Source organism: Hyaena hyaena, unplaced genomic scaffold (genome assembly GCF_003009895.1).
Source record: "Hyaena hyaena isolate Hyena2069 unplaced genomic scaffold, ASM300989v1 scaffold_30, whole genome shotgun sequence".
NCBI lineage: Eukaryota > Metazoa > Chordata > Mammalia > Carnivora > Hyaenidae > Hyaena > Hyaena hyaena.
Window position 1 is genome coordinate 497,652 of NW_024080662.1, and position 24,667 is coordinate 522,318.

At 57.7% G+C, this 24,667-nt stretch overlaps 4 protein-coding genes across 7 annotated transcripts; 2 read left to right on the forward strand and 2 right to left on the reverse strand.

The window, feature by feature from the left end:
- The first annotated feature begins 298 nt into the window (after positions 1-298).
- HYAL3 (hyaluronidase 3) lies at positions 299-2,072 on the forward strand. The gene is given in 10 exon segments (XM_039228067.1): positions 299-599; positions 602-796; positions 799-905; positions 908-941; positions 944-1,002; positions 1,004-1,195; positions 1,594-1,654; positions 1,657-1,682; positions 1,798-2,017; positions 2,020-2,072. Coding segments are annotated over 10 exon segments (1,248 nt in total).
- An 831-nt stretch (positions 2,073-2,903) lies between these two features.
- Positions 2,904-8,187, forward strand: IFRD2 (interferon related developmental regulator 2). The gene is made up of 12 exons (XM_039228106.1): positions 2,904-3,135; positions 5,230-5,349; positions 5,436-5,520; positions 5,626-5,750; positions 5,837-5,994; positions 6,157-6,207; positions 6,294-6,472; positions 6,557-6,662; positions 6,994-7,131; positions 7,218-7,346; positions 7,426-7,521; positions 7,657-8,187. The coding sequence occupies exons 1-12, from the start codon at positions 3,078-3,080 to the stop codon at positions 7,735-7,737; spliced, it is 1,326 nt and encodes a 441-aa protein (XP_039084037.1). The 5' UTR covers positions 2,904-3,077; the 3' UTR covers positions 7,738-8,187.
- Positions 8,188-8,612: 425 nt separating this feature from the next.
- Positions 8,613-11,970, reverse strand: LSMEM2 (leucine rich single-pass membrane protein 2). Its single transcript, XM_039228068.1, has 4 exons — positions 11,949-11,970; positions 9,265-9,375; positions 8,992-9,174; positions 8,613-8,818 (listed from the first exon to the last, which is right to left on the reverse strand). Exons 1-4 carry the CDS (start codon positions 11,968-11,970, stop codon positions 8,685-8,687), a joined length of 450 nt encoding a protein of 149 aa, XP_039083999.1. The 3' UTR covers positions 8,613-8,684.
- SEMA3B (semaphorin 3B) lies at positions 9,296-24,327 on the reverse strand. 4 transcript variants are annotated; one of them, XR_005527699.1, is made up of 19 exons: positions 24,237-24,327; positions 20,103-20,289; positions 19,264-19,421; positions 19,080-19,142; positions 18,557-18,676; positions 18,384-18,477; positions 18,105-18,224; positions 17,054-17,199; positions 16,851-16,962; positions 16,664-16,733; positions 16,442-16,586; positions 15,899-16,118; positions 15,547-15,638; positions 15,426-15,467; positions 15,033-15,190; positions 14,878-14,933; positions 14,656-14,795; positions 13,408-14,161; positions 9,296-9,375 (listed from the first exon to the last, which is right to left on the reverse strand). XR_005527699.1 is itself a non-coding variant. In XM_039228104.1 (18 exons), the coding sequence occupies exons 2-18, from the start codon at positions 20,185-20,187 to the stop codon at positions 13,760-13,762; spliced, it is 2,223 nt and encodes a 740-aa protein (XP_039084035.1). In that variant the 5' UTR covers positions 20,188-20,289; positions 24,237-24,327; the 3' UTR covers positions 12,717-13,759. The 4 variants fall into 4 exon arrangements, 2 of the variants coding, with proteins under 2 accessions (XP_039084035.1, XP_039084036.1); XR_005527700.1 differs by having other exon boundaries at positions 9,350-9,378; XM_039228104.1 differs by lacking the exon at positions 9,296-9,375 and having other exon boundaries at positions 12,717-14,161.
- Between the last annotated feature and the right edge of the window lie 340 nt (positions 24,328-24,667).

Here is a 24,667-nt window from a genome sequence, read left to right on the forward strand (position 1 = left end):
TGAGAGCTAAGTAGGAATTAAGCCCGGCAAAGGGGAGAAGTGAGTAGGCTAGGTGTCAAAGGGCACAGTTGTACCATGACAGATGGGCAGCATGGGAGAGGAGCTACCTGGGCCAACTTAGGGTGTGACTGGTCTGAGAGGCCTAGAGGACCACATGGGGACTATCCTTTCCCCAGCCCCCATCCTTGGGAGTTGTTGGGGGAGTGTTCCCAGCTTTCCCTGCCATATAGGAGGTGTGGCCATGGCCACAAGTCTTAATTCACACCCCTTCTCTCCTGCAGGTTTCTGTCCCTGGGGCATGATCATGCAACTGGGCCTGGCCCTGGTGCTAGGAGTGGCCCTTTGCCTGGGGTGTGGCCAGCCCCTCCTATGGGCTCCTGACCGCCCTTTCTCTGTGCAATGGAACATACCCTCAGCACATTGTAAGACTCGCTGTGGTGTGCACCTGCCACTAGAGGCTCTGGGCATCACAGCCAACCATGGCCAGCATTTCCATGGGCAGAACATCACCATCTTCTACAAGAATCAGCTCAGCCTCTATCCCTACCTTGGGCCCAGGGCCACAGCTCATAATGGAGGCATCCCCAAGATTGTCCCTCTTACCGCCACCTGGCACAGGCTACCTACCAGACCCATCTCAACCTAGAATGTGGCTTCACTGGCCTGGCAGTGCTGGACTGGGAAGAGTGGTGCCCACTCTGGGCCGGGAACTGGGGCTGGTGCCGAGCCTACCAGGCCACCTCATGGGCTTGGGCACAACGGGTATTCCCCCACTTGAACCCCCAGGAGCAGCTCCATAGGCCAGTGTTAGCTTTGAACAGGCAGCCCATGCCCTGATAGAGGACACACTGTGGCTGGGCCAGGCACTGAAGCCCCATGGGTTCTGGGGGTTCTGTCGCTTCCCAGAGCCTGTGGCAATGGCTGGCACGGTACAGCTTCCACCCAGGCCACTGCCACCCAGCCACTCTAGCCTGCAACACCCAACTGCATTCGCTCTGGGCTGCCTGCCTCCAGCGCCCTCTTCCCCAGCATTTATCTCCCACCCAAGCTGCCACCTATTCACCACCAAGCATTTGTCCAATATCGCTTGGAGGAAGCCTTCCATGTGGCCCTTGTTGGGCACCCACATCCCTTGCCTGTCCTGGTCTATGCCCGCCTCACACACCAGCGTTCTGGGAGGTTCCTCACACACCTCGTAAGTGAACATTGAGATCTAGGGGTCTGAGTGGGGAGTCCTGGTCCTGTCCTGGGAACGTCTGAAGAGAAGACCTTGCCCAGGGGAATTTGATGGGAAGACCCTGATCTAGTTCTGAGTGGGGAGATCCCATCCTGGAGCATCTGAAAAGTAAGTATGGCTCTGCCTTGGAAAATCTTGAGGGGAAGGCAAGGCCCAGCCTTTGGAGCCCTGGTCTTAGGGGAGACATTTTCTGAGTGGAGAACCCAAGAAGCCATTCAGAGGCTCAGTGCCAAGTAATCTTACTCTAGAGGTGGAATTAGATCATGGTAATGAGCCAGAAAAGTTTCTCAAAGGTGGAGGTAGGCCCAGATGGATCTGACCAGCCCATCCCTGGCTTAGCAGTTCTTTGTTTCCAGGATGACCTTGTGCAGACGACTGGTGTGAGCGCAGCACTGGGGGCAGCTGGCGTGGTGCTCTGGGGGACCTGAGCCTCTCCATCTCTGAAGCGGTCATTGCCCCTCCAGCCTGCCATGCAGCCCATCCTGGGATCCCAAGGTTGGGGGGAGAGACCATGTCAGAGCCAGGGAGCAGGAGTATTGCTACATCCTTCCCCTCCTCAGGAGAAATGCTGGCATCTCCATGACTACCTAGTGGGCACCCTGGGCCCCTATGTAAACAATGTGACCAGAGCAACCATAGCCTGCAGTCTCCAGCGGTGCCATGGCCATGGGCGCTGTGCCTGCCAAGACAGAGGACAACTGGAAGCCTTTCTGCACCTGCAGCCAGATGGGAGGCCTGGAGCCTGGGAGTCCTTTAGCTGCCGTTGTTACCGGGGTTGGGCTGCCCTTACTGCCAGGAGCCTAGACCTAAACCTAGGCCTGAAGAACCAGCATAAAACCAGAGGTTACCTGCCCCTGACTCTCTTGTCCCTGCTGCCATTTTTCCAGTCCTGGAGAGACGGCTCTGTCCCACTCTTGTTCTATTCAGTTTAGCATCAGTCCTCCCATACACACACTCCCTTCCCATGGGGTACCTGGGGAGTGGAAGGGGCCAGGGAAAAAAAATGTTGACACCCTTTTATTTTGCTTACACCATTTTAAAACCAAAGGTCCTCTGAGGCCACTTGATCTTTCCTGATAAGCAGCCCCTGGGAAAGTCCGAGTTCCAGATGGTTAGAGGTGCCAGCTCAGAGCTCTGTTCCTGCTCCTCACTGGGCCCACAGAAAGGTCTCAGGAGACCTGTCCAGGGACAGGTTATCTCCAAGATCTTGGCTAAGGTCTGTAAGTGCTAAGGTGTTATTTGTGCTCTGCTTCAGCATAAAGTCACTTTTTCTTTCACTGCCTAAAGTTTGTTCACCAAGTTCCACTAAACTCCAAGTTCTTCCTGTCCATCCACAAATGCCCAGAAACACTGGTCCTGCCTGACGTGGTAGGCTGCTCCATAGGCACAGCTTCAGAGTTAACTATATGCATGCACCTGGGCGTGCGGGGGGCGGGAGATGTACCTAGGGCATTGTGGGTGCATAGTTCAGCTAGAGCGTCGTGGGCTTATGGGTTTCAGGAGTAGACTACAATTCCCGAGGTGCTCTGCGCCTAGCCGGCAGGCGGTCATCTGCGCGCGCAGCCCCCTGGGACTAGTAGTTTCGGCCGCGTGCATGTGGTCCTGAACCCAATGGCCAAGAACTCGCCTTCCCGGCCACCCGTTTAGTAGGGCGGGGCGCAGCGACTCGTTTGGCAGGGCGGGGCGCCTCGCGAAGATGGTGTCGCGTGCGGCGTGTGGCTCCCGTCGTCTGCCCAAGTCTCAGCTTAGCCCACCGACCGGTGTCTCGCCGGTCTGGAGCCCCCGCCCGCCAGGTCCCTGACCCTGAGCCTTGTGCGCGCCCGCGCTCCTGATTCCCGGCATGCCCCGCGCCCGTAAGGGCAGCGCGCCCCGAAAGGGCGGCCAGCGCCGAGGAGCGGGTAAGTGGGGAGCTACTGATGAACGGCGAGCGGGGGTCCAGCATGGCTTACCTGTCAGTGTTACCGGGGGTCCTGGGCGGAGACTCCTGTGTCTACCAGCCTGGCTCTGCGGGAGTCCCGCCACTCTCCCGCGGCCAGCACGTGCCCCGGGACAGTGGCCACGTGTGCGCCCAACTTGATTGCGCTGCTTGCTGCTCAGGAACCCACGCTACCGGCCCTACACTGGTCGGTGCCTCTCGGCCTCAGTTTCTCCATTGTCGATCCACCCCAGTTACCTGCTGTGATAGACAAACCTGCCAGACAGCAGGAAGCCTGCCCCCTCTCTAATCCCTGCCCTTTTACTAGACTGGACTAGGAAACTGGTGGGAGGGCTGGCCTGACGGAAAGTACTGAGATAGAGGGCGAACTGGCGGAGGGGTGGGGGGCGATGGGGACGTTGCAGGATTCCGGCCTTGGTGGACCTGGCCCGAGAGGGTTGGGGAGTGCCCTTGAGCCTGAGCAGTCCTGAGACTTATCAGCTTTGAACAGAAGTGTGTCTTGGTGCAGTAAACACATATGTTTACTCTGCAGGAACAGGGTGCCTGCTGGGTACAGCTTAGACCTGGACACCACCCTAATGGGACTTGGGTATGGGGACATCTAAGAGGGTAGCAACATTACAGAAGGACTGGTGCTGGGGGGACAGGTTCACTGAATGATGTCAGCCCCAGACTTAAGAACAAAGGAATCCTTAAGGGGCTTCTAGGTGAACCCTGAGGAGGTGAAGAGAGTGCTATGCAGAGGAAATAATTTGTGCAAAGGCCTCGCATTTGGAGGGAGCAAATTAGGGAGGCTGGGAAGCTTTGGCGGGTTAGAGTAGTAAGAGAGGAGGTGAGCAAAAGCCTGCATGCATGCTGGACTTTGTGCAGCAGGCACATGGAGTATGTAGTTTCTGAGAAGTAGGACCGGCCTGGTGACCAGAACCCACACACAGGAGCATTCTAACTCTGCTGATCCTGACATTCTCCTGTGTTTACCTATTTTCAGGGACTCATGTGTCAGGGGTCACTCCATTCTCTGCATGTCCTGAGGTCAGGAGGAGCCTGTGTGTCCATACACTGAGGGCTGAAGGCCTGGGATGGTCCAGGGGGAGCTCAGAAGATAGTATGCTTGGAAGCCTGGGGCACCCAGCCACATCCACCAGGAGCTGAGCTGGGCTTCTGCCCCAGAGCAGATGGGCAGTTGTGGGCCCACAGAAGAGCCTTAACTGGTCGTTTATTTAGTCATCTAGTCATCGTCTTTACTTGCTGTACTACGTGAGGTGCTTTAGCATCTCTGTTTTGCAGATGAAGAACTTAAGGTGTTGGGAATGCCTGAGTGGCTCAGTCAGTTAACCCTCTGACACCCTGCTTGGGTCTTGATCTCATGGATTTATGGGTTCAAGCCCTGCCTTGGGCTCTGTGCTGACATCTCAGAGCCTGGAGCCTGCTTCAGATTCCGTGTCTCCCTCTCTCTGCCCTTCCCCTGCTTGCTCTCTCTCAACAATAAATAAATAAATAAATAAATTTTTAAGGCGTTGAAGGTTAGTCACTTGACCTGGTTACATGTACTCTTTTTAAGATAGGGAGCTGGAATTTGAGCCCTGTGTCTGTCTGTATATGTTCTGTATATACAGATTCAATAATCTAAACTTCTGACTTTTGCCCTGGCCATTTTTAGGCATAATCTGGGCTGGTGGCTAAGCTCCCCCTGGATTTGCCTAAATGTGTCCCCATTCCAAGTGGGGCCTATGCAGCCCCTTCTGCCTCTACCAGGCTCTCAGTCTTCTTCTTAAAGCAGGCTCTGGTCTCAGGGAGGCTTGACTCACCAAGCCTGCCAGGTTTCCTAGGCTGGGCCTATAAATGTTCTGCATTTCATAGACCTCACTCTCTTTCTCCTCTTTCCTGGCTCAGCGCCCCCTGCTGAGCGTCCCTGTGCCTACCACTTCAGTCTCTGGTTTTCTCATCTCTAAGAGGGGCAGGACTCTATTCTTGGGGGTCATGAGGCCGGGTGAGGTACCCCCAGCCATCACTCATCAGTAGAGGCAGGCCAAGTGCTGTGTTCTATCCTCCTCAGGTGCCCGGAGCAGTGCCCAAGCTGACTCCGGTTCCAGTGAGGATGAGGCAGTCAGTGAGGCCCGCAGCACCACCAGTGAATGCCCCAGCCTTCTTAGCACTGCCGCAGAGGACAGCCTTGGTGAGAGTGGGTGGGAGTTTGGCAGGGACTCTGTGGGGATTCCCTGGGGTAAAGCAAGACGCAGGGCTGACCAGCTGGCCTTGCAGGGGGGGATGCTGTGGATGAGCAGGGCCAGCAGGAAGACCTTGAGGAGAAGTTGAAGGAGTATGTGGACTGCCTCACAGACAAGAGGTACCCCTGACTGCCAGCCAACCCCTACACCCGTGTCCCTGCTCAGCCCATGCCAAGTGTGACCCAGTAGAGCTGGCACACAAGGTCCCTTTCTTCATTCCTCAGTGCCAAGACCCGGCAGGGTGCTCTTGAGAGCCTTCGCCTGGCCCTGGCATCCCGCTTACTCCCTGACTTCCTACTGGAGCGCCGCCTCACACTGGCTGATGCCTTGGAAAAGTGCCTCAAGAAAGGTTGGGCCCCGGGGGCTCATGGGAGACCTGAATTGGTTGGGTACTGACCCTTGCTGCCTGAGCTGACTTGGAAAGCATTCCTGCAGGGAAGGGCGAGGAACAGGCCCTGGCCGCCGCCGTACTAGGCCTGCTCTGTGTGCAGCTGGGCCCTGGACCCAAGGGCGAGGAGCTATTTCACAGCCTACAGCCCTTCCTGGTATCTGTGCTCAGTGATGGCACAGCTAGTCCTGCTGCTCGGCTCCACGTGAGTGATCTGTGCTCTGTGACACCCTTTCCTCCCCTTATCCCTAAGGAGAGAGGTGGGGTCCACCTGCTTTCAGGCTCCCTTACTCTGAGGGTGAGCTCCGTGGCTGAGAACCCAGGCTCAGTCTCTAACCATGGTGTGGCTTTGTCCTCCTCCCAACAGTGCGCTTCTGCTCTTGGCTTGGGGTGCTATGTGGCTGCTGCCGATGTCCAGGTAAGTGGCCTTTGGGCATGGGTAATAGAGCACCTAGACCCTGGCTCTGCCCCTGAGCTGTTCCTACTGCCTCCCTGTGTCCCTAGGACCTGGTCTCTTGCCTCAACTGTTTAGAAGGTGTTTTCAGCCGATCCTGTGGTATGGGTGGCTCCACAGCCCCTGTGGTCCCTGCCAGCCTGCATGGCCTGCTCTGTGCTGCCCTGCAGGCCTGGGCATTGCTACTTACCATCTGCCCTAGCACCCATGTCAGCCACATCCTGGACAGGTAAGAGCGACTGCCCGCTGTGAGTGGGAGGGGAAAGGTGAGGCTCCCCCAACCCACACATAGCTCAGCCTGCCCCTTCCCCAGGCAGCTGCCCCGGCTGCCCCAGCTCTTGTCCAGCGAAAGTGTGAACCTGCGAATTGCTGCCGGCGAGACCATCGCACTGCTCTTTGAGCTTGCCCGGGACCTTGAGGTGTGAGAGAGGGGTGAGGGGAAGGGAGGGGCCCTGCTGACACCACCTGTCCATCCTAGGCTGGATGCACGGGACAACACAGAAAAAAGCAGGACAGCTTTAGGTCCTCATGGAGGGGAGGCAGCCCTAACACAGACTCAGATGCCGGGTGCCATGGTGGGGACCCTGAGCCAGGGTATCTGGCCCAGGCAGGGGCCAAGAAGGAATTCAAGGGGGCCAAGGAGAGAAGAAAACCACTTGTTCCGAGATAGGAAGGGTTTGGGCAACCCCATGTTGAGAGCCAGCAAACCCCGGGCTTCTGCTCACACACCCCTCATTGCTCCCACCGCAGGAGGATTTTATTTACGAGGACATGGAGGCCCTTTGCAGTGCCCTGCGAACCCTGGCCACCGACAGCAACAAGTACCGTGCCAAGGCTGACCGCCGGCGGCAGCGCTCTACTTTCCGCGCTGTGCTGCACTTTGTTGAGGTGCGTGTGAGAAAATGTGTCCTAGTGAGAGTTCATCCCCTGGCACAGCCACCAAGCCCTGTTTTGTGGGTCCCTCTACTGTGCAGGGTGGTGACTGTGAGGAAGAGTCCGTCCGCTTCGGGCTTGAGGTGCTCTATGTGGACAGCTGGGCTCGGCGACGCATCTATGCTGCCTTCAAGGACGTGCTGGGATCGGGCATGCACCACCATCTCCAGGTGGGAAGGTGGACAGGGAGGGAGCACTCAGCTTGGCTGTTTTGGATCAGCTTGAGTTCACTGCCCTCTTTGTCCCCAGAACAACGAGCTACTCCGTGACATCTTTGGCCTGGGTCCTGTGCTGGTGCTGGATGCCACTGCCTTGAAGGCCTGCAAGATCTCACGTTTTGAGAAGGTTTGCACCCTTTGGGCACCTTTATATTCCCTCTGTTCCCACGGCCTGGAGGCCTGGAGCTCTGCAGGGGCTAGAGGAGAAAGCCCTGGGCCTCCCCTAGCTCACCCAGATCGTCACTCTCTGCCCCTACTCCAGCACCTATACAATGCCGCTGCCTTCAAAGCCCGGACCAAGGCACGCAGCCGTGTGCGAGACAAGCGGGCAGACATCCTGTGAGCTGGGGCCAGCTGAAGAGGAGACTGTCCACGCTCGTGCCTGTGTTTTTAACAGAAGACACTGCAACAACTGGTTGTTCCTGCCAGGAATTGTGGCTTTATTTTTTTAATGACAAAACCAAAAACAGGGGGGTAGTGTTGGAGGCCAGGGCACTTGGTATTCTGGCCCCTTGCCTCTGCACAGCCCTGTGGCTTCTCCCTGCCTTGTCTCAGGCCAGGCCAGATGTGTGCTTGTCCCAGGGCTGTGGGGCAGGCAGTAGGAAGGCTGTCCCTTTCTCTCCTTTCTGGGCCCCACTCCCCTGGGATGACCCACTTCCTTGAGGGGAATGGCATCTGGACAAATGCCACCAAGACAGGTGGGAGGCCAGGTTACCTGTAGTGGATCTATATGCTGATTTTTAAAGATTATTAGAGGTAATTAAACTGAATGCTCAGCCATCTGTGGCCCTTAGCTCCTGGGTGTTTCTGCCTGGCCTGCCATTCACCACTGCACTGGTCTCCCCTGTCTCCATCTCACCTTTGACCTCCAAGACCAGGTCCTCAAGTGGCCCTCCTCCCCATACTTCGCTCTGCCTGCTTGAAGTGCCGAGGCTGGACCCCCACTGGGAGGCCTGGCAGAGTTTGGGCAACTGGAGTTGGGGGGCAGCTATTTCTAGACTCTGAACCTATCTGGAGGAAGCCAGAGGCTGCTGTCAGGCCACGGAAGGAGCCAGGAAGCTGGTGTCCCTTCCTCTGACCTTGGGCCACCCAAAGCAGGACCTGGGCACCAGAAAACTTGGCCCGGCCTGGCTTGAAGACAGGAGAGGCAGGTAGCTGTGGGGTCAGATTAGACTCTTGTACAAAAATCTCACCAAGGAAGTAGTGTGGAGCAATGGGTAAGGAGAAACCTGCCAATGGCGACTTTATTACACACGCACGCGCGCGCGCACTCCAGGTTCAAATGGTATCTCAGCTGGGTGCTCGGGCCTCACTGGAGTTGAGCCTCCGCAGCTGGCTGAGGCTGGCGAGCCGGAGTTTGAGCAGCGTCTCCTCCTGGGTGCGCAGTGTGTGTGCCAGCATGCGGAGAGATTCACTCTGCAGCACTGTGGACAGGCGGATAGGAAAGGGGGACTGTCAGACCACAGGCTACCCCACAACTCCCCACCTCACTACCTCGGTCAGTTGTGCAGAAAGGTCTTGCAGTCCCAGTTACTCGCCCTCAGTCTCCCCGCCCCCCCCCCCCCCCGCCCCGGCTCCCCTCACCGTCCAGCCGTACCACTCAGGTAGACGGCCAGGATGGCGAGCGCCAGGCAGGTGAACACCAGCAATGCAAGCAGCAGGAAGCCTCCCCTGCCGTGCACAGGGCTGCAGCCAACCTGGGCACATAGCGACGGTGGCAAAATGCCCAGTAGCTCGTCCCATGGCTGCGCCTCTTCAGCCAGGTAGGGGCACAGCGAACCTGCAGGACAAACGGGGCATCAGGAGGGTAGGGGCTGTGCCTGCTTTCCTCCCCTCCCAGCACATCAGTCCCCAGCCCTGTGCCCCTCACCTCCACTGTGCAGGTCGCTGATGGACTCCACCTGGTGCAGGCGCACCTCCTGTATGTGGTTGGGGGCCAGTGGTGCCCTGATCCTTGGGCTCGGTGTTAGTGCCAAGGTGTCTGCTGGGACAGTGCAGGGTTGGGTCAGCCAGCAGGTCACCCCCTCCCTTCTTTAAGGTGGCTTCATGCGGCGACGGCTCAGAGAAGATGGGATAGGACAAAGGGACATTGGCTCCTAATGCCCTAAAACGAGCTCGGGAACATTTGATTCAGAGCCAGGAGGACCCCGGAATTCCTTAGGCCTGTTAACACACACAGTAGCAGGAGGTGCGTTTGACCTGCTCACTTTTGTTTCCTTCTAAGCACCTCAAGGACTTTTCAGGCATTCCTCTGCCTGCTCATTTCTAGAGAAGAGTGTGTCAGCTTTGAAAGACCAACGCCACAGTGCATGAAATTCATTCCTGCCTCCTCTGCTGTCAGTTTCCCCTGCAGACCCTGTGAGCTGGCCGCTAGGCCAGACCCAGTGCCTGGCAGCTCGATGTCTCCATCCTAGCTGGGGGGTGCTTGTGCCTTGTGGCCTTGGCTCTGCTAACATACTCAGCGTGATTCTGCTGTACTTCTGTGAACCCTGCTGTTTTCACTCAACATGTGACATGCCTTTGTCATCAAGCTGTTCTACATGCTTCTGAGGTCTCTCTTGAGGCATCCCTTTGAGGCTGCCTGGGCATTTAGGTTGTTTCCAGTTCCCTTTGGAAGTTAATAACTCCTAGGAAAGGACATGCATCATTGACTATGAAGGTTTTTCCCAATTTCCTAATTGTTAATAAGGACGGATTCCCAGAAGCAAAATTACTGGCTTAAAGAGCAGGGACTTTTTCTTTAAGCCATTATTAAGCTGTCCTCCAGACTAACTATCCACAACCCCCAAAAGGGTACAACGTCACCACCATTAGGCATTTTCAATGAAAACTTTATAGACATACATGTATACACATTTGCCAGTTGGGAGATGAGAAAAGGCTTTTTTTTTTCTTTTTACTTATTTGGGTTTCTTTGCCTAGAGGGCCTGATGGGGGTGTGTGTGTGCGGCTTCCTAATTATCCATTCACAGCCTCTGCCCCTTTAGTCACTGGGACCCCTGTACTTTTCTTGTGATCTTATTTTGGGATCCACCAAAAGTATTTATTTTGTGATTTCTAAAAAATTATATATTATTTACTTCCTTGACTTTTTAAAAAAATCTTGGTCTCTTAAACTTCCAGATACCCAGGGGCGCCCGGGTGGCTTAGTCGGTTAAGCGTCCGACTTTCGTTCAGGTCATGATCTCGCGGTTCGTGGGTTCGAGCCCCGCGTCGGGCTCTGTGCTGACTGCCAGCTCAGAGCCTGGAGCCTGTTTCAGAGTCTGTCACTCCCTCTCTCTCTGACCCTCCCCTGTTCATGCTGTCTCTCTCTCTCCTAGAAATAAATAAATAAAACATTTAAAAAAAAAAAAAAAACTTCCAGATACCCAGCTGGCTGCTAGGTATCTGTAGGGGGTATTGAGGGAACACCTGATAGGGGCAAAGGCAATTGGACTCTATCACTTTCAGAACAATAACAGCCTTCATGAACTGCTTGAAACTGCCCCTTGAAATGCTCCAAAATAAAATAAGATGCTGCCAGTCATTATGTTTGGGTCAGGGGTCATATTATATTCCTCTGCACTTGGCTCTGCTTTCCCAACACTTTTTTTTTTTAATGTTTATTTGAGAGAGAGAGCAAGCTTGCCCTTTTGGGAGTTTGGGAGGGGCAGAGAGAGGGGGAGAGAGGGAATCCCAAGCAGCCTCCACTAGCACTGTCTGTGCAGAGTCCCATGTGGGGCTTGAACTCACCAACGGGGAGATCATGACCTGAGCCGAGATCAAGAGTTGGCCACTTAACCGACTGAGCCACCCAGGTGCACCTCCCCACACTTTCTAAATTGAACTCAGATTCTCTTCATTACCAGGAAAATCATGGTAAACATCATTGTTATGATCCCAAAAGGAGGCAAACATCCTCCACTACTGGGAGCTGGGCCCCTCCCATCCAGTTGAAATGTTGAAAATGTGACAAAAGAGTTGACCAGCTAGGCCTTCCGGGAGCAGTGACACAGCGGGTCATCCCTGCTGCGGCCCCTCTGAACCTCTACTTCTTGCATGCAGGGGGGTAGTTAGGAGAGTGGCCACCAAAATCTTAACTAGCTGTCAGTCTGGCCAGGCCAAGGGATCCTAACTGGCTAATGGTTGGGTCCACTTAGGCCCAAGTTGGAGGAGATCAGAGATCTCTCCACTCCCAGGCCCTGGGCTGCAAGCCCAAATGCTTCCTGGAGCCACTGCCCGCCCCCAATCCCAGCTTCCTCCCTGAATGAAGAGCTGAACTGGCCAGCCACCTACCCAGCCCACACCCACTTGGGCATAGCCTATAGGTGACTACCTCCCAAGTGAGTCGCGCCCCCCAATCCCTCCCTGCTGTCCCTAGCAGGCCCTAAGGGGAGGTGGGGTTCCAGGCGTAGCCTTTTCTCCATGTACAGGAGGCAGGTCCCCTTACTCAACTTAGGGTATGGTGTTTGATGACTAGTTAAGGAAGTGAGGTCATTGGGACAAAGTGGGTTTGCTCCGTGGTTCACAGGATCACAGGACTGGGGCCATGCCCCCCCCCTAGTTATCTCCTACCTTCTTGGGTGTCCTCAGGCATGGCGGGCGGTGGGCAGTTGTGGGGCTGATAATAGCACCCAGTAGCAGGACAGGATGGAAGCAGCAGCGGCTCCTCAGAGCCTGGGGAAAACTGGCCACCTCCCAGCCTGGGCCTAAAATAGGCCTGAGCTCAGCCCACTGGGCTATATTTAGAGGGGGCAGCTCTCAGCCATGAGAAGGGGTGGAGTGACCCACATGGGCCAGCCTAGACTATCTGGCTGGTGATGCAGCCCAGACAAGAGCACACCTCCACTAATATGTGTGCCCAGGGCCTTTCCTGAGGAACCCTACCACCACCATACATGCAAAGGCCTTGGTGTCTTTATCCAGACAAGCTGCCTCAATGCTCACCTCCAGCAATGCCTGCCCCACATGGCAGCCAAGATATGTAAGGGAGCCCTGTGCCTCTACCCACAAAGACCCCAACCCGAAGTTGGGCCATCTCTTCTCCAAGCACATGGACAAGCACCTACCCGTGTGACCTGCTGGCACCAGGGATTGGGGTGATGGATAGCTGGAGCGCATTGCAATGAGGGCTCTGAGAGCCCCCAAAGGGGGCAGAGACACACCTGTAGGTAGGCACTCATTTTAGTCTGTAGGCAGACTCAGGTTGAAGATTGGTATTTCTGTTAATAAGTTTACAACCTTGGTTAACAGATTGCCTACTCTCTGACCTCCATTTTTTCATCTGTAAAACGGGAAGGACAATGGTTCCTCCCTGGCACAGGACCTGTGAGAATGGAATACAGCTACATGTCTGCAGTTTAGATCCTCCCTCCTCTCTCCACACACACCATGTTGTGTGAGGAGGCATGGTACCACTTACCCTTGAAGGGAGGAAGTAGCCAGGTTTAGGGCCCACCCTCTGCTGTTAGACCCCTGTGGCCCTTCTCCCCAACTGGGACGAAGCAAGACAATGAGGCCCCACCTCCTAAAACATCCCAAATCCATCCACTGTATCACATTGGCCTCCTTGATGTTTCTCACACACAGCAACCTTGTTTCCACCTCAGGACCCTTGCACTAGCTGTTGCCTCCTGGAACATTCCACCCCTAGACACTCCCATGACTGGCTCCTTGTTGTTTAGCTCAAATGTCACCTCCTCAGTGATGCTTTCTCACATTATTTACCATATCACCAAATTTGATTTTCTTCATACTACTCAGTCAAGAAATCATATTCAGAATACACTGTGCAGGTCAGTAGGGCCGCAAAGGCCCCACAGAATCCACTCAGTCACATGGAAACTGCCTTTAATCCTCACCACAGCATCCTTTTCAGAAACCGAGGTCCTAGGACTGCTAGGAAGTTGCCCAAGGCCACACAGCAAGACCTAGAACCAGCGGTTGTCAGCTGGGGCCATTCCAGCTTCGGCTCATAATGTGTTTATTGCATTAGTACAGTCGGCCTGTCCCACTCCCGCCCCCACCAGCTCACCCTGTTCACAGCTTTCTGCTCATTGCCCAGGGAGGAAGTCTTCATCCCGGGGTGGGCACTCTGGGCACCTCCTCCGACCAGGTCGTTGCTCTGGAGCCCTGCTTATCTGCCTCTTCCCGACCAGCCGGACCCTGCGCCCGGCCTGAGCCGTCCCTCCCAGAGCTACATTCAAGGGTTACCCTCTGTTAATAAATAAGCCGGCGAGGCTGCCCCTCAGCCAGGGCCTGTCGGTTGGTGTCTCCATCAACCAGGGACCAATGTGCCAGGCCCCCTAGCTGTGCGTCCTCCAGGGTCTGTCCTCCCGCTCTCCTGCCTGTAGCCTCCTTCCCTGTACCCGGCGCGGCCTGCCCAGTCACCAGTGCGCCGCGCTGCGTGGCCCCCGCTCGGCGCGCGGCTCTGGCGCGTGCCTTCGCCGGTTTCGGCCCTTCCTCCGTGACTCGGGAGGCGGTGGGCGCGACTCGGGCTGCAGACGACACATTCGCAGGGAACTCGCGCCGCCGCCGCCTGGCTCCACCAGCTGCAGGAAGTCCCGGTACCAGAGCTTGGGGCCTGGAGGGGGGACGGGCGCAGCCTCCTCGGTCCGGGCCAGCCTTTCAGCCTGCGCAGCACTCAGCACGTGTAGCACCAGGCGACGCAGCGGCTGCGAAAAGCCCTGTTCCACAGCTGCGCAAAGGTACACGCCAGAGTCCCCGCGCCGCAGCCCGCGCAGCAGCAGTCCCCGCGTCAGGCGCTCTGCGCGCTCCTCCACAGCTACCTGCAGGCGGGGCCAGTGGGAGGTGTGGGCTTCGGGGTCAGGAACGGGGAAACCCGGCTCCAGGTCGGTCCAGGAGAGGCAGAGGGTCAACGGTGGCCGAGCGGGAGCAGGTAAGGGGCTCCCGCAGGCGTACAGATGAAGGCTGGGTGCACTGGCATGGGTGGTGTAAAAGAGGAAACCCTCCCGGGACGGGGTTTACCTGGACATAGGGGCGGGGCAGGGGCCTCAATGGGCGGGGCGAGGGCGGGACTCCTCTCGGATGGGGGGGGGCCGGAGTCTAGTTAGATGGAATAGGGCCTCACCAGGATGTGGGGTTCAGGTAAGGGACCAAACTGGACATAAGGGGTCTAACTGGACGGAGTCTCACTGGGCGGGGTCGGACCTAGTCTAGAGGTGGGAGCAGGCCAAGGGCCTCATTGACAAGGGCGGGGCTCCCCTGGATGTCGGGGGCGGGACAAAGGCCTGTTTGGGAAGGGAGCCGGCATGAGGCTCACCTGGGTGTAGGTCGCCTCTCCTGCGCGCTGCAAGGTCCATTCGACGCGCGCCTGCAGCGAACGGGGCTCACACTCGAGGAAGGCGCTCCCGCCCTCCACACCGAACACCTTCCGCTCCAGCAGGGCGGGATGAGAGGAGTCTGGGGAGGGCAAAGGAATGTCAGATTCAGGCAGGGCAGGGTGGGACATCTTCAAAGGCGTGGGGGCAGCTGGGGCACTCACCCCCAGAGCACAGCGTGCTGGGGTCGCCGTTCCTCACGTCTTGCCGCCGGAACCGCCTGGGGGGTGCATTGATACATTAGAGCCTCCGTGAGCCCTTCTTCTTTTAGCCAGGTGCTGCAAATAACTCCAGGTGGCCCGCCCCCGACCCTGCCCACCTTTTAGAGCTGGGCTGGAAGCGCGTGCACGCGGCCCCGTCCCAGGCGCAGTAAGGGTCACGCGCGAGGCAGCATTCCGCACAGGCGCGGCCGTGGGCAGCACAGAGGTGCAACGGGATCTGGGCGACCGCGCTCCGGGAGGCTACGTACAGCTGGTGCTAGGGGGCACGAGGGGCTCCGGGCTGACCGAAGGCAGCCCTGTGCCCTCCTCCCATTGGTCAGGGATCCCTGACCCCACTTGACAGATAAGAACACTGAGGTCTCAGATCTAGCGAAGGCAGAACCTATACTCAAACCCAGTGCTTAGACCTACCAAGGGAGGCGTGGGGGTAAGGGCGCCAGGGGAACACACTGGGTCCCTTCTGCTCCCAAGCCTTCTGCAGAGTCACTTACCCTCTTGGAAGAGATTTGCATGCTGGTGATAGCAGATGAATCCTGAGAGGAGGAGGAGCGCTGGGATCAGAGATCAATGGGGTGGGTGGGGTTCCTCCAGGAGAAGGGGGCTAGGCCTCACCTCAAACACGTGCAGCTCCTCCAAGAGCAGCCCCTCCCCGTTAGGCTGGCTGCCCTTGGGGACTGAGATCACCTTCAGCACTGTGCCAGCGTCTGCAGGGATGAGGAATGAGTGATTCCTTGTGTTTCCTGTCGGCTAGGACTAGGGGTCTCCTCACTTCTGTGGCCTTTACCCTCAGCATGGTTGGGTAGGTGAAGAATGTGGGTTGGAACAACCAGAGCAACATCCAAAAGGAGATGAGGGCATAACCCAGGCAAAGATGTAGAGATGGGATTGGACAGGAGCAGCTTCTGCTAAGAGGCGGAACAGAGTCTGGACAGAGTTTTATGGGTGGTCATGGCAGGACACTGACCTGTGCCAATGAAGAGGACATCGTAGTGTCCATCAGCAGCTGCTACACGGTCTGCAGTGATCTGGGTAAAGGTGTACCCGGCATCCACTTGTATGAAGAGGGGGCGACCACCCATGGGCAGGACTGAATTGTACATGAGGGGGTGGTTCCGGGCAAATTGAATGACGTCATCAGGAAAGTCCTTGGTAGAACTGAAGGTGCCAAAGGTCTTGCTGGGGCACTGGGCCGGTGGGGAGGAGGCATGACAGGGATGTGGGTATGAGGGCCTGGTGGGCCCCCAAGAGACCTCCAGGAACCGGGAGTGTAGGGGAGTGCTAATGGACAGAGCCCTGCCCTGAGAATCTGAAGAGAGAAAACCCAGCCTTGCCCTTGGGAGTCTTAGGGGGAAATATGCACTTCCTCTGAGGAGCCCTGTCTGACGAGGGTAATACTTTCTCACCCGTAATGAAGGGAAAAAACTACATTCACCAAGAAGATCCCAGGCCAAGTTTTCCACCCCTGAGACTTTAAGTGGGTTGTGGTGGGAATCCTGGGGCTACGCACCATGCCTGGTCGGGGGTAGGGGACACGGCCCTGGTAAGACACCCACTGGTGCATGGGCCCTTCCTTGTGTGCAAAGGGCCCCAGGAAGGCCCGACGCACATCGTTCATGCTGTACACACACACTGCAGAGCCCTGGAAGACGGTGCTGCAAGCAAAGACATGAGCAGAGTGAGGGGTCCAGCAGAACCCAGTGGGCCCTGCCCACTACCTCCTGCCCCTCACCTCGATGTGGAGAAGACAGCGTAGAGCAGTGGGCTCCAGCGGTCCCTCAAGGACAGCAGGAACACATCCTCTGTGGGGAAGAAGCCTAGTTGGGGGAGGGCACACAGCCCTCTGGGCAGCCTGGCTCCTGAGTCTAGGCCCATTGCACTCCCTCTCTCCAACCCCATCTTGCACTCTTGGCACTCACGGAGGTGGTCAAAGTGTGTGTCACCCTCAACGCCTGGCACTGCACACACCAGGCGAGCCTTCAGGAATGTGGTCCACTTGTTGACCAGGCTTCGCTGGCCTCCCACGTCATTCTGTGGGGTCAATCAGTGGGGATGAGGGGAAGGTCCAGACAGGCAAAAGGGCAGGGACTTGGTCACCGGCTGTGGCTCAGGGACTCCTCACCCGACAGATCTGGCCAACCCGGGACACAGTCTGGCGTCCCATTGATGGTGAAGCCTCCACTGCCGACTCACGGAAGAAGAAGTAGATCTTGTCATCGTCAGGATTCTCACTCTCTGGGATCCAAAAGACCTTGACGAACTTGGGCTCTAGCAGCAGGAGGCATGGGGTTAGAAAGGTCCTGGCCCTGCCACTCATGGGTCCTGGTGCACGCACACTCCCTCCTTCCTCTAGTGCCCCCAGAAGCCCTCAGGGCAGCCTCTGACCACCCAGCCTCCAGATAGGATGGCAATCTAGGGGACAGCATCGAGGATCAGGGCCTGTGAGTCAAGAAGTAACCACCAGAGGGCAGCAGAGACCAAGACTCTCTAGACACACAGGCCTCTCCCGCATCCCTGACGCATCCCTGACCCATCCCTGACCGTTCCCCAGGCCACGGGCCACGGGCCAGAAAGGAGGGAGATGGGATACTGGGGTTTTACCTTCACTCAAGAATATTCCTCTTGATCAGGAAGCAGATGCCTCCTGTTACTGCTGTGAATACTCTGCTGGGTCCCCTCACTCTTAGAACAAATGACCCTGGCCTCTGACAATACAGACCCCTTATCCTTTTTCCTTTCATGGGTCTGTTCCTTGGCTTGTTCTTGCCCGGGAGCCTTTGTACTAGTTGTTCTCTTTGCCTGGAATGCTCTTCCCTCAATCCTCCTGTGTTTTGGGAATTAGCTCTCCCCTGTCCTCAGCAGAGTGGCTTCCTTTCTCCAGTTCTCTTACCACCTGGTCTCCTTTTCCCTTTCTGTCTGTTCACTCACTGGTCTAATTGCCATTGGAACCATCTTATTATGTATCTGTTCTGAGGTCTGTGAACTCAACGAGGGCATGGGCCATACAAGTCTTGTCTGCCCTGCAGCCCCAGTGCCTGGCACAGAGCTTGACACATGGTGGATACTTGGTGAGACCTGGCTGCACCCACTGTTCACTTCCTCTATGGGTCTTACTAGGCACCTACCCTGTTGGGGATGAGAGCCCCCTCCCGATAGCCCCACCAGCCTTTCACCATTGAGCCAGCGAGAGTCGTGTGGTTCTGTTCGGAGACTTGGACGTTGTCCCAGGCTACGGAAGATGGTGAAGTCCCGGCCCATGAGGTCTGCAGCCACCCCTGAGTACAGTTCTTTCCCTGGAGATAGAGTAAGGGCTGCTGAACCAATCTGAAGGCTCTCTGCGGGGAGTGCTTGTAGAGCTCCAGTAGCTCTTAAGGAGTCAGTGATGCCATAGAGGATCTCAGGGGCTATCAGGGGTTCTAGAGTCTCTGAGGGGCCCTAGTCGTTGGACTCACCCACCAGCACGGAGGCAGCCTGATGCCTGGGGTCATAAGGACTCTTGCCCTTGCCATCCTCCAGCCTTCGAAGGTCCAGCCGGAGCGTGGGCTCCTGGGAGGCAGGGGGCAGTTGGTACTTCCAGGCCCTACTTTACCTCCCAACCTCCCTCTCTGCCTAGATCTGGTCTTACCTCCAGCCGGTGGCCCACCTCCACAAATCCACAGGTGGGGTGGAAGGCCCCTGTGCCACAGGCCAGCAAGTGGGTGCTGTTGTAGGCATGCAGCAACTTCACGAAGTTCATGCACTCAGTCTAGTGGGCAGGCGGGGGCAGAGACGATGAGGCCTCCTCCAGGGAGGTGGCCTTAAGAGGTCCCAGCTTGCCAGTGGTACCTCACCCCATCCTCTCTTCTGCATCAGTCCAGGCAAGTACCAACATGGGCTGCAGGAACCTGTGTGCCCTCGGTGACCAGATCAGCCCACCTCTCACAGAAGGGGCACATGGAGAAACACAGGCCTGTGTGGCCCCCTGTGACTCAAAGGCCCCCAGGAAGAATCACATGAGCCTCCTCCCTGACTCACTACCTCCAAACTTGAGCCACCTCGACCCCCTGCCCCCATCCCAGCCAGAACAGGCAGGCCTCTGTCCTAGCACTGCTGTCTGTGCAGCAAGGGGCCAGGCCTCCACACTCCTGCCCCGGGCAACCAGCACTCACACCAATGTCCTTGCCCGCCCAGTTGCACTCCTCTCGCCATTCCACAGGGGCAGGCCAGGCCAGCTGCAAGGGGACCGGGGAAGGGGGACACAGGTCAAGGGCCTTTGCCTGATCTCTGTGAAGATGGTGTCTGCTCAGGGGACCCACCCCCCTGGGCAGCACAGAGGCTGGGGGTCCCTGGCACCTTCTTGGCCCGCTTGCTGATGTCGTCCAGGCTGAGGGAGGCCACGCGGTTCTCGGCGCCCACAAACAGGCGTCCTCTCTCTTCGTCCACCAGCAGAGCTTCATAGCAGCAGGTCCTCTCCAGCCTGAAGGTCCGGAGGCCGTGCCGAGCCTGGAGCTCTGCGGAGTAGGGACATCACCGAGGGTTTGCCAGCCATGCTGGAAGCTTCCCCCAGCCCCTGCCTGTAATCTCTCTCACAGGTCATGGTTGTACATGTGACCTGGCCCACACATGTGAGTTTACCCACATGTGAGTTTACATTCATGAAGACGGGCCCACCCATGTGAAAAGCTTCCAGGGTGGGCAATGCAGCACCCCCCCACCCCCCCAAGGAAAAGCAGGTTGAACTCCTTGGGCGTGCTTGGACAAGAAGTGTCTGCAGGCGGGCGCACTGGGAGGCCGGGGTGCTGGGGGAGCCTGGGTAGGTAGGGAAGGTCAGGACCCCAACCCCAAAGTCTGGCTGAGGATTCTCCGCCACGCTGCTACCAGCCTAAGCTTAGTGCGATGCCTAGTGACCACCCTCCTGTGTCAGGAGTATGGGGTGTGGATGGGACACAGGCAGGATCTGTTGCCATGGGAATGGAAGGGGTCTTCCTGGGAAAGCTAGAGGAGAATGAGTGCAGAAAGGTTGGGGGCTGAGGCCAGGACAGGGTTAATTAACTGGAGATGACCTGAGAGTGCCCCCAGTCAAACCTGGGCCAGGGGCACAGGGCAAGAGCAAACTTAGTGCCCCCTACCCACACTGGGTCTCTCTCCTGCCCACCCTGAGCCGAGCCCTCTTGCCTGCCAGGTGCACCTACCTTGGAAGGAGAGCCGAAGGCGGGGAGGGCTGGGGGCAGCACCCCCCAGCACTGCTGCCCAGAGCAGGGCCAGGCCCGGGATCATGGCGGCAGCCCTAGCCGGCCCCAGCCGGGCAGCTCAGGGTGCTCAGGGTTCAGCGGGTGTGTGTGGAGGAGCCTTGAGCCGCCCTGGACTCTGCCCCAGGATCTGGAAGAGAAGGAGCTGCAGCAAGGACGAGGGCGGGGCAGGAGGCTAGGGGGGAGTCCCCAGGGATCAGATTACAGCCCCTAGGGAAAAGAGGCTGGGGGGTCGCATTCCACTTCCGAGCTCTCCCCTCCCTCCAAGTGTGCCCTGCCTGGCCACAATCACAGACACACCCACATTGGGCACACCCTCGGGGTCACCCCCACGCGGGCAGGCGCCCGCCCCACCACGTCACCCTCCCTAGTAACCCCCCTCTCATAGACACACTCACAGGCATTAATTCACAAACTCTGTGTGCCTACTTCATGCCAGCCTGGGACATTGGGGGACACAGACAAAGTCCCCATGCAGGAGGGGGCAGAGTGCCAACAAAGACTCAGATCAGTGCAGTCATTTCAGAGGGCGCCAAGTGTAATGAGCAAAACAAACCAGTCATGGGAGTGAGAGCGACATGAGAGGAGGGGCGAGGCCTCTGGAGGTGGCTGTGCACCCACAGGCCTAGAGAGGAACTGAGGCACCCTTAGGGCTGGAGCCAATGGTGTGGGCGCCTGTGAGTGTGGCTGTTTCTGAGGGTCCCTTTGTGTTGTTATCTGTATTGTGTACGTGTGTTGTGTGTATGCAGGCAGATGTGCACGCCTGTGACAGCGTGTGGCATGAGAGTTGTATCACACATGTAGATATATGGCACACGTGTGCACTTTGCACACATGCGTGTCTCAGACGTGTGCGAACGTGTGTACACATACAAGTGTACGTGTGTTTCTCTGGGCATGCAGGTGAGCAAATACAACCGCAGAGAAAAGCACAGCCTTCAACTCTGAAACCTGCCTGAAACCCATGCCTCTGAGGAAGAAGTACTGCCCAGGAGCCCCAGCAGTGCAGGCTGCACAGAAGCCTCAGCTTCTGACTTAGAGGTGGCTGCCACTCGGATATAGCAGCCCAGCTTTGTGCTTGACCTCTCTCTCCCCACACGAGGGTGGAAGGAGCTAGTTACACAGAAATTCTGTGAGCTCAGACTTCAGACCCAAGAGGAATCAAGTCGGGGGAGAGCCAAGGGCCTCAGACAGCCTCTCACCCCTGCTTCGAGTGAGCTGTCCTTCCCTCTCTCAGCCCCCACTGCCTCCGTGCCTCTCCCTCCCCTGCATTAGCCCTCAAGTTTCACGTCTTTGAGCTCCTCCACCTCTGAGCCAGACCCCTTCCCTGGACCCCATACAAGGGGCCAGCCTCTAGCCACAATGCCCATCGTCTTCCCCAGAGCTGGCGGGGCAGGTGCTGGGCACAGGAGCCCTGGAGTGGGGCAGGGTCCTGGGGTGCACAACTGCCAAGGGCCATTCCGCATCGCTCCCCCCAAACTCCTGCCCGGTTCCACAGCCCCCGGACCCCTCCCGTGCCAGGACCCCCACCTCCCTCCTTCCCTCCACTGACACTTGCCACCGCCTCTTCTGAGCCCAAGCCCGTGAGGTCTGCGATGCCACGGAACACCAGGCAGCCCTCCCTGGAGAAGGGGAGAAGCCGCGAGGCCGCAAGGCACCCTCTGACGGCTCCTTTAAGGAGCAGCCCCCGCCTCCACCAAGCCAGCCGCCGCCCCACACGCGCCGCAGTCAAGTTTACGGGGCGGGCAGATCTGGTGACCAGGCAGGCAGTTGGGGCCAGCCAGAGTTGGTGGCCAGGCCAGAGTGGAGCGGGCACAAGGGAGGGGTGGGGAGGAGCGACCCCTCCCCTGTCGGGCCTCAGGGTAATAGCTGTGCCCAAGAGCCATCCGGAAGTGTGGCAGCCAGTCCAGGCAAAAGAGGAAGGGCCCCCTCCCTGGCCCCAAAAGGCTCTGTGAAGCAAGTGGAGGGAACAGCAAGTCCAGGGGACTCAAGTTCCTCACCTGTCCCTACACAGCTGGGGAGGTGGAGGTGTGTAATGAGGGGCTCACTGCCACCTCGGTTCCCAGGAGCCAGCTGGCATGGGAGGGTTGCATGTCCTGAGAAGGAGTTCTCAACTAGGGGTCTGATGCCGGGCCCCCAGCCCAGCCCCAGCCCTTCCTCACCACTGGGGCCACTTAGTGCTTCTGCCACCTGGCTGTCAGAGGCTGTGAGGACAGCAGTTGGGGCAGAAGAGGAGGGCCCGAGAGGGCCAGGCAAGGCAGTCAGAGGCCCTCAAGTTTCACTTCTGCACTGCGGTGGGGGTGGTGGGGGTGGTGTAGGCCCACCCAGAGACCCCTCCTGATGGGTGGTCCCACATCTCTGCAGGGGAGTGAGGGGGATTCTGTGTGACCTCTGTGATTCAGGACAGGGCTCTGAAACCTTGGTGGCTCAGCTTGGGAAGGGTCTGGGATCTCGGCCTGAACTTGAGCCCGGTGGATGACCCTGTTTGTGCTGCTGGGGGTCTGTCTCCTTTGGAAGGGCTGAATGTTGGCAATGGCTGAATGGGGCCTTCTGGTCCACCTGGGTGAACGCAACAGGGCTTGAGGATGGCCTTTTACCCCTCAATCCGCATAAAAGGCGTCTTCCTACAACCTCCCTGAGGCTGCTTAGCAGCTCCACAGTTAGTCAATGAGGGAAGCTGTGTGGGCTCCTGTGAGGGAACCTGTGAGGTTCTGTGACCCAGCTCCTGCCAGCTCTCCTGGAGTAGCGGTGTCTGTGCCCAGTCAGGGGGGAGCCATGCCCTTTACTGAGTGTCAGGACCTAGTGTTCCTGGCCTGGCCTGGCTGGCAGAGGAAGGGTGGGGGTCAGTGGGAGGCCAGGTGTCTTCAGGAGGGGGAATGGAGGGATGCACCCCAGCCTGAGCTCTTGGGCTTCCGGGAAGCAGGCTCTTCCTCCTCGCAGCTTCTGCCTTGGACCTGGGCAGCCTCCCCTGGCCCCATGCAAGCAAACAAAATTCTTTGGCTGTTTACAATTTTCCACCCTAGCAGCCAAGATCAGCAAGTGCCTCTGAGGTCCCCACCCATCCCTACTGTGCCCCCTACCTGCCCCCAGTGCATTTAGTTCCTCAGGCTCAGGGTCCCAGTCTCATTCCCTCCCAGCCCTGTTTCCATACTGAAAAGTAGAACCAGGACCCCCACCATCTTTCCAACATCTTGGGACTGTCCCTTGACCACCTGAGCCCTTTGCATTGTTTTACTCGCTCCCTGGAGCAGGAAGTGAGATCTGCAGGGGTGGGAGCTCAAGTTGTCCCTGTCCCCACAAGGTCTCCTTTCTGTTCTTCAGCCTCAGGTCCAAGTGTATGCCAGACCCTGGGCAGGGGCCTCATGGAGGCAGCACTCTAAGAGCAAGGTCATTGTCGGTGAGCTACTCTGGACTCTAGGAGTCTCTCTCTAAGGATTCTGGAATCAGGCAGCCTGATCCCAAGTCTTGACAGAATGGAACAAACTAGGAAAGTAGCTATATGGCCACCTGCACCACTGCCCAAGGGCCATCTCAGCCTCCTGAACTCTACCCTTTGCCAGGATACCCATGGGCAAAGGCCTGCCTGGATTCTTGCCCTGATGCTGCTTGCTGCCTGTTAGTGGAAATACCTGGATGGTGGTGCCAAGTCCTACCACCTGCCTCTTCACCCCCATCACCAGCTGGAACTGTCCCCTGCCTGGACTCTGGGTGCTACGGCTAGGGTAGGACATCCATCTGAGGAAGGCTAGAGCCAACCCTCCCAGTGCCCAGCCTGGGCCTAGTCAGGCCTTGGCTTCCCACTCACACCTGCTTTAGCCATCAAGGCTGGTGGCTCCAGCATCACAACCCTTCCCAGTTCTGGCCACGTGGGTACTAGGACATGCTACCCTGAGGAATTAGGCACTGGGTGGGGGTGAGATGGGGGATAGGAATGGACCCAGGGAAGCCTGGCTGAGGGGCCTGACTTCCCTGACAATCTACTACCCACCCAGGGAAGATCTCTTGGGAGAAGATGTTGGGGCCCTTCCCCAACCCGCCCCCAGCCTAGTAGCCATGCTCCCAGGTACCCTGGCCCACCTTTTTGGAAAGAGCAGCTCTTCCCCTCCTTGCCTGTTCCCCTTCCCTTCTGAGGGCCATGTCAGTGCTGAGGTGGAGGGGCCAAGGGAGGGGCCGCCAGGATCCCCGGGCCTCTGGCTATGGCCCTGCCCCCACCAGCTCCGCCCCTGCCCTCCGCCTCCTGCACATTCCTCCTGGACTGAGGTCAGCCCCTCAGGGATGGGGCAGCCCCCCCCATCAGCCACATCACAGCTCTCCTCTCCTGTTTTCTACATTGCCCAGCAGAAGGGGGGAGGGGCGAGGCAGGGGCGGGTGGAGCCTCCCTCACCCCTCCTCCAGAGTTTAGGGGAGTGTGGGATGGGGTGCCAGGAATGCAGCCAAAGTAGACTAGGGTGGCACTCCATGCTTATTAACATGTATTAACATAAACACTACCTTCCCTTAATTGGTTC